Source organism: Nicotiana tabacum, chromosome 13, assembly GCF_000715075.1.
Source record: "Nicotiana tabacum cultivar K326 chromosome 13, ASM71507v2, whole genome shotgun sequence".
NCBI lineage: Eukaryota > Viridiplantae > Streptophyta > Magnoliopsida > Solanales > Solanaceae > Nicotiana > Nicotiana tabacum.
In genome coordinates this window covers 86,913,101-86,932,852 of record NC_134092.1, presented here as the reverse complement: position 1 = coordinate 86,932,852, position 19,752 = coordinate 86,913,101, and the positions used below count along the sequence as shown (strand labels likewise).

Here is a 19,752-nt window from a genome sequence, read left to right as displayed (position 1 = left end):
ATGAACGCATATACCCATGCATGGTATGACATTTATACGCATATGCATGACATTATAATATTAAATGATTCATAGAGATATTCAGATATATATGTCGAGTCTTTTACTCCATGTCTCTCTCATGTCTATTGTCTATTATTTACTGATTTTCATTCCTTACATACTCGGTACATTATTTGTACTGACGTCTCTTTTGCCTGGGGACGCTGGTTTTAATGCCCGCAAGTCCCGATAGACTGGTCGAGAGTCCTCCAAGTAGGCTATCAGCTCAGCGGAAGATGTTGGTGCGCTCCATTTGCTCCGGAGTTGCTTGTTTGGTCAGTATGATATAGACGTGTATTGTTTGGTATGGTGGGATCCTGTCCCGACCTTTATGATAAGTATGTACTCTTAGAGGCTTGTAGACAGATGTCATGTATATGGATATTTGTATGGCCTTGTCGGCCTATATGTTAAGTATATAACGGATCACATTGGCCTTATAGGCCCGTATGTCATCAATATGAGTTTCTATATCAGGTTGGGTCGTTCTATGTCGGGTATTCCCTCATGTTTACTCTGATTATCTCATGACGCCCCTTGTAGCCCACTTACGTTGGTACTCGGTTGAGTAAGGTACCGGGTGCCCGTCGCGGTCCATCGGTTTGGGTCGTGACAAGAAGAATTTAGTATTTGCCAAAATTGTCGCGTTCTGAGCTTTAATACAGTGCTTGATGGGTCTATAGAGATGATTACACCCAAAATCGAAGCTTGATTCTTGTCCCGTCTCGCCGGAAATCACCATGGCCGATGGGATTGAGTGAAAGAGAGAAGAGAGAGAAGAGAGAGTAGAGAGATGAGAGAGAAACTGAGCGGAAAAAAATGATAGAGCAAGCAAGTTTTTCAAACTTTATATGTGACCCACAAGTTTCTAAAATATTAAAAAGGCCCCATCCACCCTAAACCACTCATTTAACCATTTTCCAACCCAAAAGAAATTGAGAAAGAAAATGGGAGGTCACTTGACCAATTCAAGTGTTGAGGAGGTCTTCTTGCCAATTCCTCTCTAATTACATGATCACCAAGTAATTACTTTGTCAGACAAACATGTCAAATCTGTGTAATTACACCCAAATCCAATTACAGGGTGGCTTTCCAAAAAGGCCCTAAAAGACCCTTAAACTTCTTTCATAAAATCCATATTATAATGAGACAAAAAAAAAAAAATAACGTACATGGCTTTGATCCAGTGGTAAAGGGCAATGCATAATATGTTGGTTATCAGCACGTCATGGTATTGAACTCTCTCATATACAAAATATGATATTAAGGGAAAATGATAAAATTGTGAACCCATTATTCTTCGAGTTCTGAACTTGCGACACTTATCTCAGAGATTTCTTAGCTAAAAAAGATGAAACACAAAAAAATCTACTTTCTAATATTTGCATCAATCAAATGAGGCAAAAAAATAAATAAAAAAAATTAGACAATTTAGAAAATTTGAGTTGGAAAGTAAAATTGTGAGAAATATGAAAAAGGTTATACATAGAGGAAGAAAAGTAAAATTGATGAGAAAGTAAATATATTATTTAATCTAATAAGAGAAAAAATTATCGTATTAACTCCCTCAATTTAAAATTTAATTTTTTATTAATAATTATATAGATTATATAATAATATAGTAATACTTCATATTTTTGAAACCTTAAATATTTGGGACCTTAAATATTTGGAAGCCTTAGGCAAAAGTTTCACCTGCCTTACCCTAGAGCCGATGCAAGCAATTTTACTTGAAAAAAGGAAATATTGAAATAGTCTGAAATTGGCAGGAAGCCCATAGTCCCATATAGCAACTTTGAATTAAGCAGGGGCATATTTATTTTACCAATTTTCTTCGTTACTAATCATGGACCGGCCCACTTGGCCGGTTTAGGCCCGGAACCGACCCACTTGCCACCCTTATAGTAAGGTCTTCTATCATTCTAATTCTAAAATTAGAGCATCAATGTGCAATAGATTTCTTTATTCATGTTCTTACATTGTTGTTCCACACCTCAACTTGATTCATTTTTCACTGCCATTAACAGCTGCTAAAGAACAGAAATAATACTGTCCTCCAAATACAGAAAATCACTTGACCCTCCAAATACAAAATATCATAATAAGACATCTAAAATTCTCAACTGAGAAAGAAGAATAGCAGGATTGAAAATAGTCTCTTTAACAAAAATCATTCTGCCTCACATATGTACTCTCGTGCCTGCTATATTTGCCTCTTCCTCCATGTCTTCTCGCTAAGCAGCTCAAGCTGTTGCTGCTTTAAGCCTAGAACTGACTGCTTCCCATGACACGAGCTTCTCCATAAAGATGGATATGTAGTCAGGCCGCCGGTTCTACAAGCAAAACATGGTAGTGCTACCGTTAAGAGAGTTCAAACATATGTCTTGAGGAAACATGGAACATCAAAGAAAATATTTAAGTAGTTTCATCAGCCAGGCTTACCTGAAAGTCCAGATAGTAGGCATGCTGCAATATCAAACACAAAATTAAAAGAATAAGACATCACTTCCTAAATCATTTCAACCACCCGCCTTCCAACGGGAGAGAGAAAAAAAAAAAGAAAAAAACCCAAATTCAGATAGATTTAAGACAAGTGAGTGTGTCTACTTACCTCCCAAACGTCTATGGTGAGGAGCGGCTGCAACCAAAACCACAGTTGTGAGATTCCACTATATTATTAACTACTAGGTATGTAAGATAAAACCACAGTAGTGAGGTTTGCACTATAATACTAACTACTAGGTATGTAAGATAAAATCCTCATGAACAAAAGAAACAGAGAAGCACACGTTATACTCACTGTGTAACCCAAAACAAGAGGATTTTCAGCGTTAGGAGTTTTCACCAAGGCAAGCTTTTTCTCTTCAGGTTTGTCTACAAAGTAACAAATGCATCACTTTTCAGCTATTTGGCTCAGTTTTAAAAAAGGGTTATACGGACACATAGATATGCAGACAAAGGCAAAGAATTTCTCACATGCAAGCCAGGCCCAACCGGAGCCAAATTGTGTTGCCGCAGCTGCCTTAAATTCTTTAACAAATGCATCATAGGAACCAAAGTCTCTGTTGATTAGTTCTAATAATTCACCAGATGGCTCTCCTCCTCCGTTGGGCTTCATTGATTCCCAGAAAAACTGATGATTCCAGGCCTGTAATGCGAAAGAAGATATAACAGGACTCAGCAACTCAGCGTTTTACATGTAAAAATAGCCAAAAGTGCATAAACCATTGAACCAACAGACTGACTTGTTATAGTCAATGCCTTACTTTGATACCTTAAAAACTGTTGCATTACAAACAAATACAGCAATCAAATGTTAAGTTCCCATCAAAGACTTGGATCATTTAGAAATGAAATATTACTCTTGTAAAGAATTTTCTTTTTTAACCATACCAAACAGATTCAGAAATTCATTGATAAGGGACTTGATTGTACATAACAGAAATCTCTTTCCTGAGCAAGTAAATTAACCACTCAGGAAGCCTCTCAAGCGGTTAAACAAAAAAGGAGGGGAAGGAGAGAAGTGATACTTTACCTGAGCTGCATTGTTGAATGCTGGGAGGGGAGCACCTTTATTATATGTAACAAGTATTATGTCTTCTAGTGTCTTTCCATCTAGTTCTGTTCCGTCTATTTGCTTGTTTAAGTTGTCGACATAAGCTCTGTGATGCTTCCCCCAGTGGAATTCAAACGTTCGACTACTCATGTGAGGCTCCAAAGCATCCTATGTCATATTCAGAGGTTGAGAGTATTAGCGTATAAAGAAGACAGACCGAACTAACAGAGAAGCCAGCAGAAGAGGGAGAAACAAAGAGGGGCAGGGGGAGTTTTTACATTATGAACAAATTGTAAAATTTGCATCCTTCTACAAATCATAATTAGCGATAACATGCTTGTTTCAACTTTCAAGCAAAAAAAAAAAAAATTTAAGAAAAAAATAATAAAAAATAATAACTGAACAAAGAAACAAGCATATCTCTGGAAGTACTCTTCTTTCCTTGTTTAATAAACTGCTCCAAAAAGTGAAAAATGAATCCTAAGAGGCCTTAATATGCATGTCTCAGTCAAATACATCAAATGAATCAAGATATGAGAACAATATTACTTTGAAATGACTTTCTGAAGCATTAAGTGATAAATACGATACGATATTCATCTTAGAATTATGATATGAAATGGAACTTTTTCACACTTCCCAGACTAAAACTGAAAATATATGATAGGAGAGTTTCATGCTGGAGAGACCAACCTGCCCACAATGAGGAGTAATAAGTTGGCATCATTTAGGCAACAACCAACAGACCCAAAAACATTTTCCTTTCAGGGATCTTAAATCCCCAAAGCTGAAAGCTGAGATCTAGTATCATCAAATTGAAGGGGGGGAGGGCGGGATTGTATGGATTTAGGAATAGAGTACATAATTTTACATCATTAAGGTTAGATGCTCCTAATTCCTGAATCTTAACAAGAATTAGCAATTCTGGAAACGAATCCTCTAACAAAATCCCAGTCACTATGCTTCTAATAGAAATGCTTACACGGTTCAGTTAAAAAATTTGGAACACATAATACAACAATAATAACAACGCCTCAATCTCAGAATATAAATCTTCTATATCAATTCTGCTCGACCTATTTCATTACAACACCCAAACGGTTAAGAACATAAGAAGCCAAGAAAAGAAAGGTGTCTGAAGGAGGATACGTTTGAAAAATTACCATAGGATAAGGAGGAGACTGGAGTTCAAATTTAGCTGTTATTGTGCCAGAACCAGCTTTTCTTGCAAACTGTTTCTGCAACCAAACAAATTAAAATACACTCAATTTAGGAGATAAAAAGAACACAGTGATAGCTTTGCTGTTAATTTTCACAAACAATCTTATAATTATTTGTGCATAGCAAAAGCATTTCATCGTAAACTTTATTAGTCAAAGAAAAGACAATTATTATTGGCTATGTCATCTAAATAATACTACACCAGAAATACCTTTTGGGTTCTCAATTGTAGGCTCTTGTGAGATGACCCATGAAATCCTGCATCATTGATAAATAAAACATCAAACTACTGCATTTAAGGGTGAGAAAAGATAGAAAGAGGAAATAAAAAGTTGACCTAGGCGGGGAAGAAAAGCAGAGGTCAGTGAATTAGCAGAAGCAGTAGTAGCGGCCATCATCATCAGTTCAGTTCTGACTTCTGATTTTGTGTAAAAGATTACTGAAAGTTAGAAATAAGCAAAGTATGGACTTCTCTAGATTTTGCTTTTGTGGGATGTAAAATGTTGGCTCTCAACGTGTCGACATTATGAGTTATGCAATTTCATGTGGTCCGATTAGTAAATTATAAATTATGTGGTGCTAAATTCAATTGTGTAGTACACTCTAGTCTGTGTAGTACACACTTCCACCAACCCTATATGAGAAAATTCCTTTTTAAACAAATTGTGTCAGATAATGAGGTGCATCTAAGTTAAAATATGATAATATGAATATTTTTTCACTGTGATTACAGAATATGTCACGTGAAAATATTTCTAATTTCACTATATAATGGATTGTTTGGTACTAGAGATAACTGGAATAAGATATGTGATTAAATTTATCTTGTTTGGTTGGAGGTATAACTGATCAATGTCGCTTGTTGTAGAACCACTTGCATTCATTAAAGTTGCAGCGCCCCGGCAAACGGGTACCGTCGAATAGCACTAGTATGTACGTTTAATCTCAGACTTAATTCAGGATATCTCATCTTATCCTACCTTATCCCATCAAACTTGGAATTATTTTATCTCACCTCCCATATAGTATAAATTAATCCTGGGATTATAATTTCGGGATAATTTAACCGTGTACCAAACAACCCCTAATAGCGTAAGAAATATTTTTAAAACAAATAGTGGTTTATTGGTAGAGCTGTCAATATGGGCTGTGCCGGGTTAGCCCAGCCCCGCCCACGTGGGCTTTAGCAATTGACGGGCTGGGCTGGGCTAGCCCGTCATTTTGATAGGCCTTATAATGGTTAGCCCACCCCGGTCTATGCGGGCCGCGGGCCCCCACGGGGCCGGCCCATTATTTTTAAAAATATAATTTTATATATTTTTTAAGTTCTAATCTAAAAAAAGATAAATATTTAAAAGTTAAAAAATATCTTATTGGAAAAATTTCGCAAGACTTAATAACTTTTTATACTGTTCTAATATATCACAATAAACACTAAAAAAATAAAAGACAAGACTATATTTCATTCACTAAAAATCAAAACTCAAAACAAACTATTCAAGAGAGCGTCCGTGACGCTAGTGGGATATCCAACACATCATCTTCATCAAATACATTTGAATCCGTTTGTGACAAAGTTGTCTTAACATCTTCACTTTCATCTACATCTACAATTCATATGCAATGTTAATTAGTTAAATATTAAAAATAAATAAATTTTAAAAACTAATATTATTCAAATTCACATAAAAAAAAAATACTACCAGTTTTAGTTTGAAAAAAGTCGTGCAGCCAATTTCAAGTAGTAACAAGTGTTTGGATATTTTCACGATGGATGCAATTTCTGTACTTTGTCAGAACACGCCCACCAATGCTAAAATGTTGATTCTGATCCTATAGTGATAATAAGAATACTAAGTACATCACGCGCCATCACTGAAAGATCGGGATATTTTCTAGAATGGTCCTTCCAATACATGACAACATCCATCTCTTGAAACTTCTCAAGGTCAAGCTTTCGTTCATTTAAGTAAAAATTTAATTCTGACTTTCCATCGCTAGAGGCAGTATACTTTTTATATTTTAAATAAATATTATGCCCACGGGTAGGCCCAGCCCAACCCTAGTCAAACCTCATGGGCCACGGGCTTACTCGAGTCGGACTTAAAAGCCTCGTTTTTAAATGGTCTCCAAAAAATCCAGCCCAACCCTTCTAAATCACGAGTTGGGCTAAGCTGGCCTGTTGGACCAAGCCCATATTGACGGCTCTATTTATTGGTCAGGAAATTGTTTTCCAAAGCTAAACAACGTCAAAGAAGTATTCTATTCCTTTACGCCAACTTCAATTGGTGGTCGAGCGGTCGCAAACAAATATAATTGTGTGATCGCACGGGTGCTATAAGTCCAATTTGCTTTAAATAAAAACTAATATTTCCAACGTTTTAATTTTCTTCGAACCTTTTCGAAGTACAAGGTTAAATAATTAATCTTCGGTATAAATTCAAATATACATTCTTTAAATATTTGAAATAAATTTTATATTTTTAAAAATTATATATATATATATTTTTTATAAATTACATTAGTTAACAATTAGAAATATTTAAAAATTATTTACTCAAAATATAATCAAAGAAAATTAATAATAGATTAATTCTTTTTGAACCGAAAAATATTTTCCTAACACATGCACTCATATATAAATAGAAAATAAGTAAAATCTCTAGTTTCCGGGTAGAAGGAGTTGAAGAGCATACGTTAAAGTTAACGAATTATAGTAGAAAAGTATATTTTTAACACCACAAATAAAACGTTTGTTAACGACAAACGTACTAAACAAATAATAATCCAGTGGATGACACCACATGTGGTCCCTGGATAATTTTTTAAGCTTGTGGCCTGCACGAGCTCACTGCACACGACCGGGAAAACATGGAAAAGGACATTTACCCATGCAAATAACATTTGAGAATGATCAAGAGAAAAGCATTATATGACCACTGAAATGAGATGTAAAAGATCACTTGAGAGTTCAGACCCCGCTCCAGCCCTTGTTCATTTGTTTTCTTCAATTGTGCATTCAGCAGTCAATCAATTCATTTCCACCTAAAACTAAGACAAAAATAATTAGACTTAACAGATGGCTAACATTTATCTAACAATATGGCTGATGAAAGCTATAAAAAAGTTCGTAAATGAAAGCAATAATGGATATATGTACTCAAGGAAATTGATATTAGAATGTAGACAATTGTATTGATTTATGTTCATCACCATTGTATACGGCAAAAATCGACTTCGACCTTCGTATGACTGCCGAAATTGGAACATAAAGGACCGAAGAGCGTCTTCATAATATCAAGATGAGATCCAAAGTCAGGTTACCGAGTTTCGAGTTTTAGGGATCGATCAATATCGAGCTCGAAGTCATTATCGAGCTCGAATCCAAATCGAACTATGACGCGAAGCGAAGTTATCGAGCTTAAGAATCAGAGACCGACCAATACTGAGCTCGAATCAATACCGAGCCCGAATCAATACCGGGCCCCGAGTCAATATCGAGCTCGAGTCAATACCGAGCTCATAGACAAGAGCCGTTGCAACCGCACTAAGGGAAAGAATCTCGCGGGAATTAAGGAAAAACTGATTTATCATGGGTTCCCACTATGTATTTTTAATTATGCTAAAGTAGGATCCCTTCACTATAAGAGGGATGACTATTGTTTCTGTAAAGGCATCTCTATCAAGTCACTCATAGACTATAACTGAAATACTATGGTTACATTCCTATATTGGAAGATTATCTTTTTGAGCTTCATACATTATTCATCTTACTTATTCATAAATCATCTTTCTTTCAACTTTGCTTATATCTCATTTTTTACAATCAATATTTGATATTTCTACTTCTCTTTACGATTTGTGTCAAGTTATACCACGTGTCCTTAGAACTACATACAAATTCAACTTAATCCGTTTTTCGGGTAAACAGTTTGGCGCCCACCGTGGGGCTAAGCATAACTGTAGTTATTTGATACGAATCTGCAAAACACATAATTTTACGCTTGTTTTTGGAAGTGTCTTTGATTTCAGATTAGCAACGACGAACTCTCAATTAATGGCCTTACCTATCGACAACGAAGCTAGCCTTCAAGGTGAGAACAACAACTTGACGCCTAGGGCCGAAAGGCCGCTTGTCGATGTCGTTGGGGGTCGAGTCAAAGTACCATTAGACGTTAATTCGCATGTGGCCATTGAGGCAAACCAACGTTCTGAACCTGAAAATAGCATTCATGGTGGTACTCGATCTGCAGCTCGAGACACCCATAACATTGAGGAAAACAAAATCAGCTTGCGTATGATTTTTGAAATGTTGCAAGCTCAACAGGTAGCGATAGCTCAGTTGCAGAGCCAAACCCAGGTACCGAGCAGGCCGGAGCCCAGTCCACCCCGAGAAATCACCCACAAAACGGAGCCAGCTATAGTAAGGTCAAATGAACAAGAATCGAGGACTAATCCCGAAATTACTAAGATACTCAAGGAACTCACAAAACGGATCAAAGAAAATGATATAAAAGTGGAAACATATAACTCAAGGGTCGATCAGATCCCGGGGGCACCACCAGTGTTGAAAGGGTTGGATTCCAAAAAATCTGTGCAAAAGCCTTTTCCCCCGAGTGCGACTCCAAAACTGATCCCCAACAAATTCTGCATGCCCGAGATTCCTAAATATAATGGAACGACCGACCCTAACGAATACGTCACCTCTTACACATGTGCCATAAAGGGTAACGATTTAGAAGATGATGAAATTAAATCTGTGCTGTTGATAAAATTCGGAGAGACCCTTTCGAAGGGATCAATGATCTGGTACCACAACCTGCCACCGAATTCCATCAACTCATTTGCCATGTTAGCAGATTCCTTCGTAAAGGCACACGCCGGGGCCATAAAAGTCGCAACGAGGAAATCAGACCTTTTCAAGATGAGACAAAGGAATAATGAAATGCTAAGGGAGTTCGTGTCCCGATTTCAAATGGAACGCATGGAGTTGCCACCGGTCACAAATGATTGGGCCGTTCAAGCTTTCACCCAAGGGTTGAACGAGCGGAGTTCGATAGCATCACGTCGGTTGAAATAAAATTTGATCGAGTATCCAGCTATAACTTGGGCAGATGTGCACAATCGATATCAATCGAAGATCACGGCCGAGGACAACCAATTAGGAGCCCCTTCCGGTTCAGTACATCCAAACAGGTCGACAGTTAAAAACCAGAGGGACATCGACAGGAAGCAAATGTCGAACAGAGATCGATATCAACCATATACCGCAGATCGAAGGAACAATAGTTCAGGACACAATTCCTCCCGGAACGATCGAAAAAGCGATCGAGGACAGAATCCTCGTGGACTATGAGCAAAATTGGTTTTGACAAGTATGCCGATTCCACAGAGGCACTTCGGTTATCGGAATATAACTTTAGCATCGATGCATCAGGCATTGTATCAGCAATTGGAAGGATCAAAGATACTAGGTGGCCCAGACCCATACAAACCGATCCTTCCCACCCAAATTTGATGTGCAAGTATCATGGCACGCATGGTCACAAGACCGAGGATTGCAGACAATTAAGGGAGGAGGTAACCCGTCTATTCAATGAGGGCCACCTTCGAGAGTTCCTCAGCGATCGAGCCAAGAGTCATTTCAGAGAAAGGGACGCCAATAGGAAAAATGAACAGGAGGAACCCCAACATATCATTCATATGATCGTCGATGGGGTCGACATTCCACAGGGACCCATATTCAAATGCACTAAGGCATCAATCACTAAGGAAAAACGAACCCGAGATTATGTGCCCGAAGGCACTTTATCATTCAACAACGAAGAAGCAGAAGGCATTTCTCAGCCCTAAAACGACGCTCTGGTAATTTCTATCTTATTAAATAAAGTTCAAGTTAAGCGTGTTTTAGTGGATCCAGATAGCTCGGCGAATATCATCCGATCGAGGGTCATGGAGCAGCTCGGCCTACAAAATCAAATCGTGCCCGCAGCTCGGGTCTTAAACGACTTCAATATGGCTAGTAAAACATCTAAAGGAGAGATTATTCTACCGGTGAACGTGGCTGGAACTATTCAAGATACCAAGTTCCACATAATTGAGGGCGACATGAGGTATAATGCCCTTCTCGGAAGGCCTTGGATCCACAATATGAGGGCAGTCCCCTCGACTCTCCACCAAATGATGAAATTCCCAGTGTTGGATGGTATAAAAATGGTATACGGGGAGCAACATGCTGAAAAGGAAATGTTTGCGGTCGATGAGGTAACACCGATATCGACACTATCAACCTCGAAAAGGTCGAGCATCAAAGGTAAACATGAAGTCAAGTAGAAATCACAGCCACAAGTCTCGACCAAATCAGGGAAGTAGGAGATAGAAGAAGAAGAGGAAGATTTTCTGACCCATCGAACTTTTATTGTTCTAGAAGATTCTGACGCCACCAAATCAACAGTCAAAGAGCTGGAACAAGTTATATTGATCGAGTATTTGCCCGAGCGAAAGCTATACATGGGAACGAGGTTAACCCCCGAACTCAGGAAAAAGCTTATTCAATTTCTTATTGATAACGTAGATTATTTTGCTTGGTCCCATTTAGACATGACAGGGATCCCACCGGAGATAACAATGCATCGGCTAAGCCTGGACCCTAGATTCAAACCGGTGAAGCAAAAAAGAAGATCCTAGTCCAAGGTAAAGCACGTATTCGTAAAGGACGAGGTAACTAAACTTCTCAAAATAGGGTCCATTCGGGAGAAGAAATATCCCGAATGGTTAGCCAATGTAGTTGTAGTCCCTAAAAAAGGGAACAAACTTAGAATGTGTGTAGATTATAAGGATTTGAATAAGGCGTGCCCCAAAGATTCTATTCCACTGCCTAACATTGATCGCATGATCGATGCCACGACCGGCCACGAGATCCTTACTTTTATCGATGCCTATTCCGGGTACAATCAAATCCAAATGAACCCGGAGGATCGAGAAAAGACTTCATTTATCACCAAGTATGGAACATATTATTATAATGTAATGCCCTTTGGGCTAAAAAATTGCAGGAGCTACTTACCAACGCCTAGTAAATAAAATGTTCGAAGAACAAATAGGTAAATCAATGGAAGTTTATATTGATGACATGCTAGTTAAGTCCCTGCGCGCAGAGGACCATTTGGCTCATTTGCAGGAAACGTTCGAGATTTTAAGGAAATACAACATGAAGCTCACCCCCGAGAAATGTGCTTTCGGGGTCGGTTCGGGAAAGTTTCTTGGCTTCATGGTATCAAATCGGGGGATCGAGATCAACCCCGATAAAATCAAGGCCATATAAGACATCACCGTCATGGACAGTGTAAAAGACGTGCAGAAGCTAACTGGACGGATAACTGCCTTAGGCCGATTCATTTCGAGGTCGTCGGATGGAAGCCAAATTGTTTTCTCTCTACTCAAAAAGAAGAACGATTTCATCTAGACCTCGGAAAGCCAACAAGCATTAGAGGAATTGAAGTGATACCTATCGAGCCCACCACTGCTTCACACTCCAAAAGCAGATGAGAAACTTAACTTGTACTTGGCAGTATCGGAAATCGCGGTAAGTGGTGTCCTAGTTTGAGAAGAGCAAGGTACGCAATTTCCCGTTTATTATGTAAGTCGAACCTTAGGAGAAGCAGAAACTAGATATCCACACTTAGAGAAATTAGCACTTGCACTAATAAACGCCTCTAGAAAGTTATGACCATACTTTCAATGTCACCCCATATGCGTATTAACCACTTACCCACTTCGTAAAATTTTGCACAAGCCCGAACAATCGGGCCGATTGGCAAAATGGGCCATCGAACTCAGTGGGTACGATATCGAATATCAACCCCGGATGGCCATCAAGTCTCAAATTTTAGCGGACTTCGTGGCCGATTTCACGCCAACCCTCGTACCCGAAGTTGAAAAGGAACTCTTGTTAAAATCGGGTACATTATCTGGGGTACGGACCCTCTTCACAGATGGTGCTTCGAATGCGAAGGGGTCCGGGCTAGGCATCATTTTGAAGCCGCCTACGGTTATCACTATTAGGCAATCTATCAAAACTTCTAGGTTCACTAACAATGAGGCCGAGTACGAGGTCATGATTGTAGGTCTCAAGCTAGCTAAAAGCTTGGGAGCAGAAGTCAATGAAGCCAAGTGTGACCCTTTACTGGTGGTGAACCAAGTAAACAAAACCTTCGAAGTTTGAGAGGATATAATGCAAAGGTATTTGGACAAACTGCAGGTAACCTTGCACCGTTTCAAGGAATGGACTTTACAGTATATGCCCCGAGAACAAAACAGTGAGGCCGATGCACTTGCAAATTTGGGTTCATCGATCGAGGAAGATGAGATCAGCTCGGGGACTGTCGTTTAACTCTCGGGATCCGTAATCGAGGAGGGCCATGCCGAGATAAACTCTACAAGCTTAACCTGGGATTGGAGGAATAAGTATATTGAATACTTGAAGAACGAAATGCTCCCATCGGACCCTAAAGAGTCGAGGGGCCTACAAACCAAAGCTGATCAATTCACATTGGCTGAAGATGGAACATTATACAGAAGGACATTCGATGGACCATTGGCAGTATGCTTAGGACTAGGATACACCGATTATGTTTTACGAGAGGTCCATGAAGGCACTTGTGGGAACCACTCCGGCGCTGAATCGCTGATTCACAAAATCATTAGAGCAGGATACTACTGGGATAGCATGGAAAAAGACACTAAGGAGTTTGTTCGGAAATGTGATAAATGTCAAAGATTTGCACCGATGATCCATCATCTCGGAGAACTACTTCATTTAGTCCTATCCCCATGGCCATTCATGAAATGGGGGATGGATATCGTCGGCACTCTTCCATCAGCCCCAGGTAAAGCTAAGTTCATTTTATTTATGACTGACTATTTATCTAAATGGGTTGAAGCACAGGAATTCAAAAAAGTGAGAGACAAAGAGGTTATAGACTTCATCTGGGACCACATCGTATGTCAATTTGGGATACCCGCCGAAATAGTGTGTGATAATAGAAAATAATTTTTTCGGCAGCAAAGTGATGAAATTCCTCGAAGACCACAAAATAAAAAGTATATTATCAATGCTGTATCACCCTAGTGGGAACGAACAGGTCGAATCAACGAACAAGACTATCATTCAAAACCTAAAGAAAAGGTCGAACGACGCTAAGGGAAAATGGAGAGAAATTCTACCTGAAGTCCTTTGGGCATATCGAACAACATCAAAGTCCAGTACGGGGGCAACCCCGTTCTCCTTAGTATATGGCTTTGAAGCCTTGATTCCAGTCGAAGTCGGGGAACCCAGTGCCAGGTTACGACATACAACAGAAGAGTTAAATCACGAGGCTATGAATACTAGCCTCGAATTATCATATGAAAAATGAGAAACCGCACTCGTTCGAATGGCTGCCCAAAAACAGCGGATTGGAAGATACTATAATCAAAGAACCAATTTTCGACATTTTAAAATCGGGGACTTAGTGTTAAGGAAAGTCACCCTCAACACCCAAAATCCAAATGAAGGAAAACTGGGTCCGAACGGGAAGGACCGTATCAGATACTCAAAATCGTCGGTAAAGGATCCTACAAACTCGGTGTTATAAACGGCGAGCAATGATAATCGGCTTAATGTATGCATATTTTGATATATACTGCCTCACATTTTGCTCATGTCTCGACGATTTGAGGTGTTTAATATGATTGTTTATGCTAAAATTTGGTATTTCTATGTGTAGGAATCATTCGGATGCAATTTGGGACGAAAGGGCGCGAATTGGAGCGAAATCGGAACAAAATTGCAGAAATGGAAGTTGAGCGCCACAGCCAGCGTGGGGCGCTCGCTGTGGCGCACTTTACAGAAGCAAAGAAGTTTGAGCGCCAGGTCCAGCGCCCCACGCTGGCCTGGACGCTCACAATGGGAATTCTTCTTTTTTGACTAGGACTCGGTTATTTCGACCCCTAGACGCCCCCAACTCATATAAAAGCCAACCAAAACCTATTTTTAAAGATGGAGAGACGGATTAAAAGGAGAGGAGAGGCACAAAACACTAAAAAGCGAGGATTTGATCAATTCTTCCATCCCTTTCCTAGTATTCATCGATTTTATGTTTGAAAATACAATTTTTGATGATTGTATGAACATGAGTGGCTAAGAACCCTATTGTTCTAGGGTCATGGGTATACATGAATGTTGATGTTTGAAGTTTAAATTGACGAAGTTGATTTTATCATATTGGGTTGTTTATTTAATTCTGTTTTAAATTATTTTGCTGAAGTAGCTAACAGTGAAATACTATCTACGAATCTATAGTTGAACTCGAAAGTGGGAACTATAGATTGCATATAGAATTAAATAGAGTAAGTTCTTAAACCCGGGCATCGGGGAATGGATTCGCAATTAGGATAGACATATACCTAATTGCCTTACTCGATTGCAATACAGGAATTGTAAATGCGTTCTTGTTAAACTTAATTCCATAGACATATAGGTATTAAGTTAGCTTGAATAGGCGAGTAAGGACTCGACAGATGCTTACAAGCAATATCAACCCTGTGAGTCAACAATCCAGATAAATAAATTAGTTACTTTAACTTAAGAATGCAACATGATTGTTAGATAACCCGTGACCCTGGAATATTATACCCTATTGATTTTTATTCAAAACTATTTAAGTGTTGTGTTTGATTCTTAGCAATTCATTACTTGATAGCCTTTAGGTAGTAATTTAGAAAATTATATATTTTGTCAGAAACATTTTGAATCGATAAGCTATTCGAGTTTAAATTAGTCAAAAGTTAATCATAAGTCTTCGTGGGAATGATACTTTATTCACTACTTTATTACTTGACGACCACGTATACTTGCGTGAGTGTGTTTGGACCCGACAAGTTTTTGGCGCCGTTGCCGGGGACTTAGAAATTAGCTACTTGACTAAGTTAAGCTTTTATTAGTTATTTGTTCAAGTTTTAATTTTTAGTTTGCCTTGTTTGTGTTAACGCAGGATCTTCTCTTGAATGCGGAGGAGTAGAAGTGCAAACAACCTCATTCCTCTTGATCCAGAAATCGAACGAACACTACATAGAGTGAGAATGGAACTCGAAGCTAGAACGAGAGTAGAAAGAAAGTTGGACATCGTAGTTCAACCACAACCAATAGAGATGGCAGGTAATGAAGAGCGTCCGGTGATTGAAGCCGCAAGGCCCAATCTTGTAAATATGACTCAGGCTATTGTGAAGCCTGATATCACTTGGCATTTTGAACTCAAACAGTACATGGTACAGCTGATTCAGTCCACAGGAAAATATGTGGGTCTATCTCATGAGGACCCGCAGAGGCACATTCAGAACTTCTTGGAAATTACGGACACTTACAATTATCCGAACGTTTCCAAGGACTATGTCAGGCTGACACTATTTCCCTTTTCACTGTTGGGGGAAGCTAAGGAATGGTTGCAAAAGGAGCCTGCGAACTCAATCCACACTTGGGATGATCTAGCAAGGAAATTCTTAATCAAGTTTTTCCCAACTAAGAAGACAAAGTCCCTGAGGAGCCAAATTCTTGGGTTTCAACAACGGGATGGCAAGACACTTTGTCAAGCTTGGGAAAGATACAAGAAGCTACTCAGAGACTGCCCGCATCATTGTCAGACTGATGAGGTATTGGGTCACACTTTTGTTGATGGGTTAGATGAAGCATCAAAAATGAATCTTGACTCAGCTTGTGGGGGTAGTTGCATGGCGAGGCCGTATAGTGAAATACAACTCTTGCTAAATAACTTCACTGCCAATGACCATAATTGGCAAGGAGAGGGGGATTCAAGAAGGGCAATTAAACAGAAAGCAGCCGGGTTGATTGAGCTTGATGATTTCTCCGCCATGAGAACCGATATAGCAAAATTGGCAAATCAGATGAATAGAATGACAACGCAACAAACACAACAAATGCAACATGTACAACAGATGTCTATTTGTTGCGAACTATGTGGTGACAGTCATATGAGTGACATGTGCCCCACGAATCCTGAGTCTATATACTATGTGGGACAACAGAGCAGGGGTCCAATGAATCAGCATGTGCAATATGGGAATACCTACAATCCAAATTGGAAGAATCATCCTAACTTCTCATGGGGAGGAAATCAACAGAATCAGAACCAGTATAGGACCCAAGGAAATTTCAATCAACCTCAGAGACCACCCCTACAAACAGAAGAGAGTACGAATGACTTGCTGAAGAAGTTGTTGCTTGATAATCAACAACTCAGGACCGATTTCAGAAATCTTGAGAGGCAAATGGGACAGTTAGCAGCAAATCAAAATACTAGACCTACAGGCGCGCTGCCCAGTGATACAGAGAAAAACCCTCAAGTTAATGCAGTTACACTCAGAAACAGGAGGGAACTAGAAGAAGTGCCAAAGAAGAGAAAGAACAGTCCTATACCTGAGAGGGAACTAATCCCTAAGGCAATACACGAGTCAAAGAAAAATGATGCAAGTTCAGAGCCAGTGGAGGCTGCAAGGCCACCACCACCTTTCCCTCAGAGATTGCAGAAAAAGAATGATGATCGCATGTTCAATAAATTTCTCTCTATGTTAAGCCAAGTTCAATTGAATATTCCGTTGGTGGATGTACTTCGTGAAATCCCAAAATATGCTAAGTACATAAAAGATATAGTGGCTCACAAGAGGAAATTGACTGAGTTCAAAACAGTTGCACTTACTGAGGAGTGCACTTCAAGGGTCCAAAACAGGCTTCCTCAAAAGCTTAAGGATCCTAGCAGCTTCACCATCCCTGTACAAATAGGTAATATTAACGTGGGTCGTGCCCTTTGTGATTTGGGGGCAAGCATAAATTTAATGCCCTTGTCATTATTTAAGCAATTGGGTCTGGGAGCTCCAAGACCAACCACTGTGATGTTGCAATTAGCTGATAGGTCCATAGCCTACCCTGAAGGAGTAATTGAAGATGTATTGCTGCAAATTGGAAAATTTATCTTCCCAGCTGACTTCATTATTCTTGATTTTGAGGCTGATGAACAAGTTCCAATCATATTGGGACGACCTCTCTTGGCTACTGGTGATGCAATAATTAAAGTGCGAGAGGGAAAAATGATTATGAGGGTAGACAACGAGGAAGCAGTTTTTAATGTATACAAAGCGATCCAACTTCCCCGACACTATGAGGAGCTCTCTATGATATCTGTTGTGAAGGTGGATGAAAAACTTCTTGACACGATTGTATATCTAGACGATTCTCTAGAAAAAGCAATCATGATGTTTGATAGCTTGGAGATTGATGATGAGGTTGAGGAGATGATGCATATCCTAGATGCATCATGTGCTTACATGCAAGGAATAAACCCGTTTGAGCCCCTGAATAGGCCAAGTGGCCCCCCTCCAAAGCCGTCAATTGAAGAAGCTCCAAAATTGGAGCTTAAACCCCTACCCCCTCACCTTCAATATGCTTATTTGGGAAGTTCTTACACTTTACCTGTTATTGTTTCTTCTGACTTGTCTAAATTACAGGAAGAAAAGTTGTTGAGAGTGCTACGTGAGCACAAGCGAGCAATTGGGTGGACGATGTCTGACATCAAAGGCATTAGTCCAGCTTTCTGCATGCATAAAATCCTCATGGAGGATGGACACAAGCAAAGTGTAGAGCAACAACGCCGCATAAATCCAATCATGAAAGAGGTAGTAAGAAAAGAAGTTATTAAGTGGCTTGATACAGGTATTGTATTCCCAATCTCTGATAGCAAATGGGTAAGCCCCGTTCAATGTGTGTCAAAGAAAGGGGGGATGACTGTAGTGGTTAATGAAAATAATAACTTAATTCCTACAAGAACTGTCACTGGGTGGAGAATTTGCATAGATTATAGAAAATTGAACAAAGCCACCCAAAAGGACCACTTCCCCCTCCCCTTTATTGACCAAATGCTTGATAGGTTAGCAGGACAGGAATACTACTGTTTCCTAGATGGTTATTCGGGGTATAATCAGATTGCTATAGCCCCAGAGGACCAAGAGAAAACCACATTTACATGTCCCTATGGCACGTATGCGTTCAAGAGAATGCCCTTTGGTCTCTGTAATGCACCTGCGACTTTTCAAAGGTGTATGATGGCTATTTTTACTGACATGGTTGAAAGATTTGTAGAAGTATTCATGGATGATTTTTCTGTGTTTGGATGTTCTTTTGATAATTGTTTAACGAACCTTGATAAAGTGCTAGCTAGGTGTGAAGAGACAAACCTGGTACTCAACTGGGAAAAGTGCCATTTCATGGTACGTGAAGGTATAGTTTTGGGGCACAAGGTGTCAAAAGATGGTTTACAGGTGGACAAAGCAAAGGTGGAGGCAATTGAAAAATTGCCCCCACCGACATCCGTCAAAGGCATTCGCAGTTTCTTGGGCCATGCAGGTTTTTATCGTCGATTCATTAAAGATTTTTCAAAAATTTCTTCTCCATTATGCAGGCTTCTAGAGAAAGATGTCACCTTCAAGTTTGATGATGCATGTATGAAAGCATTTGAGGAGCTGAAGGAGAGGTTGGTGACTGCACCAATTATCATCGCCCCAGATTGGGGACTGCCATATGAGTTGATGTGCGATGCAAGTGACATAGAAATCGGAGCTGTTTTGGGGCAAAGAAGGGATAAAATATTTCACTCCATTTATTATGCGAGCAAAACTATGAATCCAGCTCAGATGAATTATACAGTTACTGAAAAAGAGTTGCTTGCAGTGGTATGGGCGTTTGACAAGTTCAGATCTTATCTAGTGGGAACCAAAGTTGTCGTCTACACAGATCATTCAGCTATCAGGTACTTGTTTGAAAAGAAAGATGCCAAGCCGAGGCTGATTCGTTGGGTCCTCCTCTTGCAAGAATTTGACTTAGAGAT

The 19,752-nt window shown here is 39.4% G+C and overlaps 1 protein-coding gene across 2 annotated transcripts; it reads right to left on the bottom strand.

Annotated features, from left to right (window-relative positions):
• Positions 1-1,976: 1,976 nt before the first annotated feature.
• On the bottom strand, positions 1,977-5,378 carry LOC107800004 (superoxide dismutase [Fe], chloroplastic). 2 transcript variants are annotated; one of them, XM_075228103.1, is made up of 9 exons: positions 5,157-5,378; positions 5,031-5,077; positions 4,762-4,836; positions 3,578-3,766; positions 3,019-3,190; positions 2,843-2,916; positions 2,654-2,680; positions 2,485-2,508; positions 1,977-2,375 (listed from the first exon to the last, which is right to left on the bottom strand). In XM_075228103.1, the coding sequence occupies exons 1-9, from the start codon at positions 5,218-5,220 to the stop codon at positions 2,286-2,288; spliced, it is 762 nt and encodes a 253-aa protein (XP_075084204.1). In that variant the 5' UTR covers positions 5,221-5,378; the 3' UTR covers positions 1,977-2,285. The 2 variants fall into 2 exon arrangements, with proteins under 2 accessions (XP_075084204.1, XP_075084205.1); XM_075228104.1 differs by having other exon boundaries at positions 4,762-4,830; positions 5,157-5,361.
• Between the last annotated feature and the right edge of the window lie 14,374 nt (positions 5,379-19,752).

Excerpts from the sequence above, each read along its gene's own strand:
- LOC107800004 (XM_075228103.1), bottom strand. The coding sequence starts at position 5,220 with ATGATGATGGCCGCTACTACTGCTTCTGCTAATTCACTGACCTCTGCT. Across the intron at positions 4,837-5,030 it reads TACAATTGAGAACCCAAAAG|AAACAGTTTGCAAGAAAAGC; the intron begins GTATTTCTGGTG and ends GTTTGGTTGCAG. Across the intron at positions 2,376-2,484 it reads CCTACTATCTGGACTTTCAG|AACCGGCGGCCTGACTACAT; the intron begins GTAAGCCTGGCT and ends TTTTGCTTGTAG.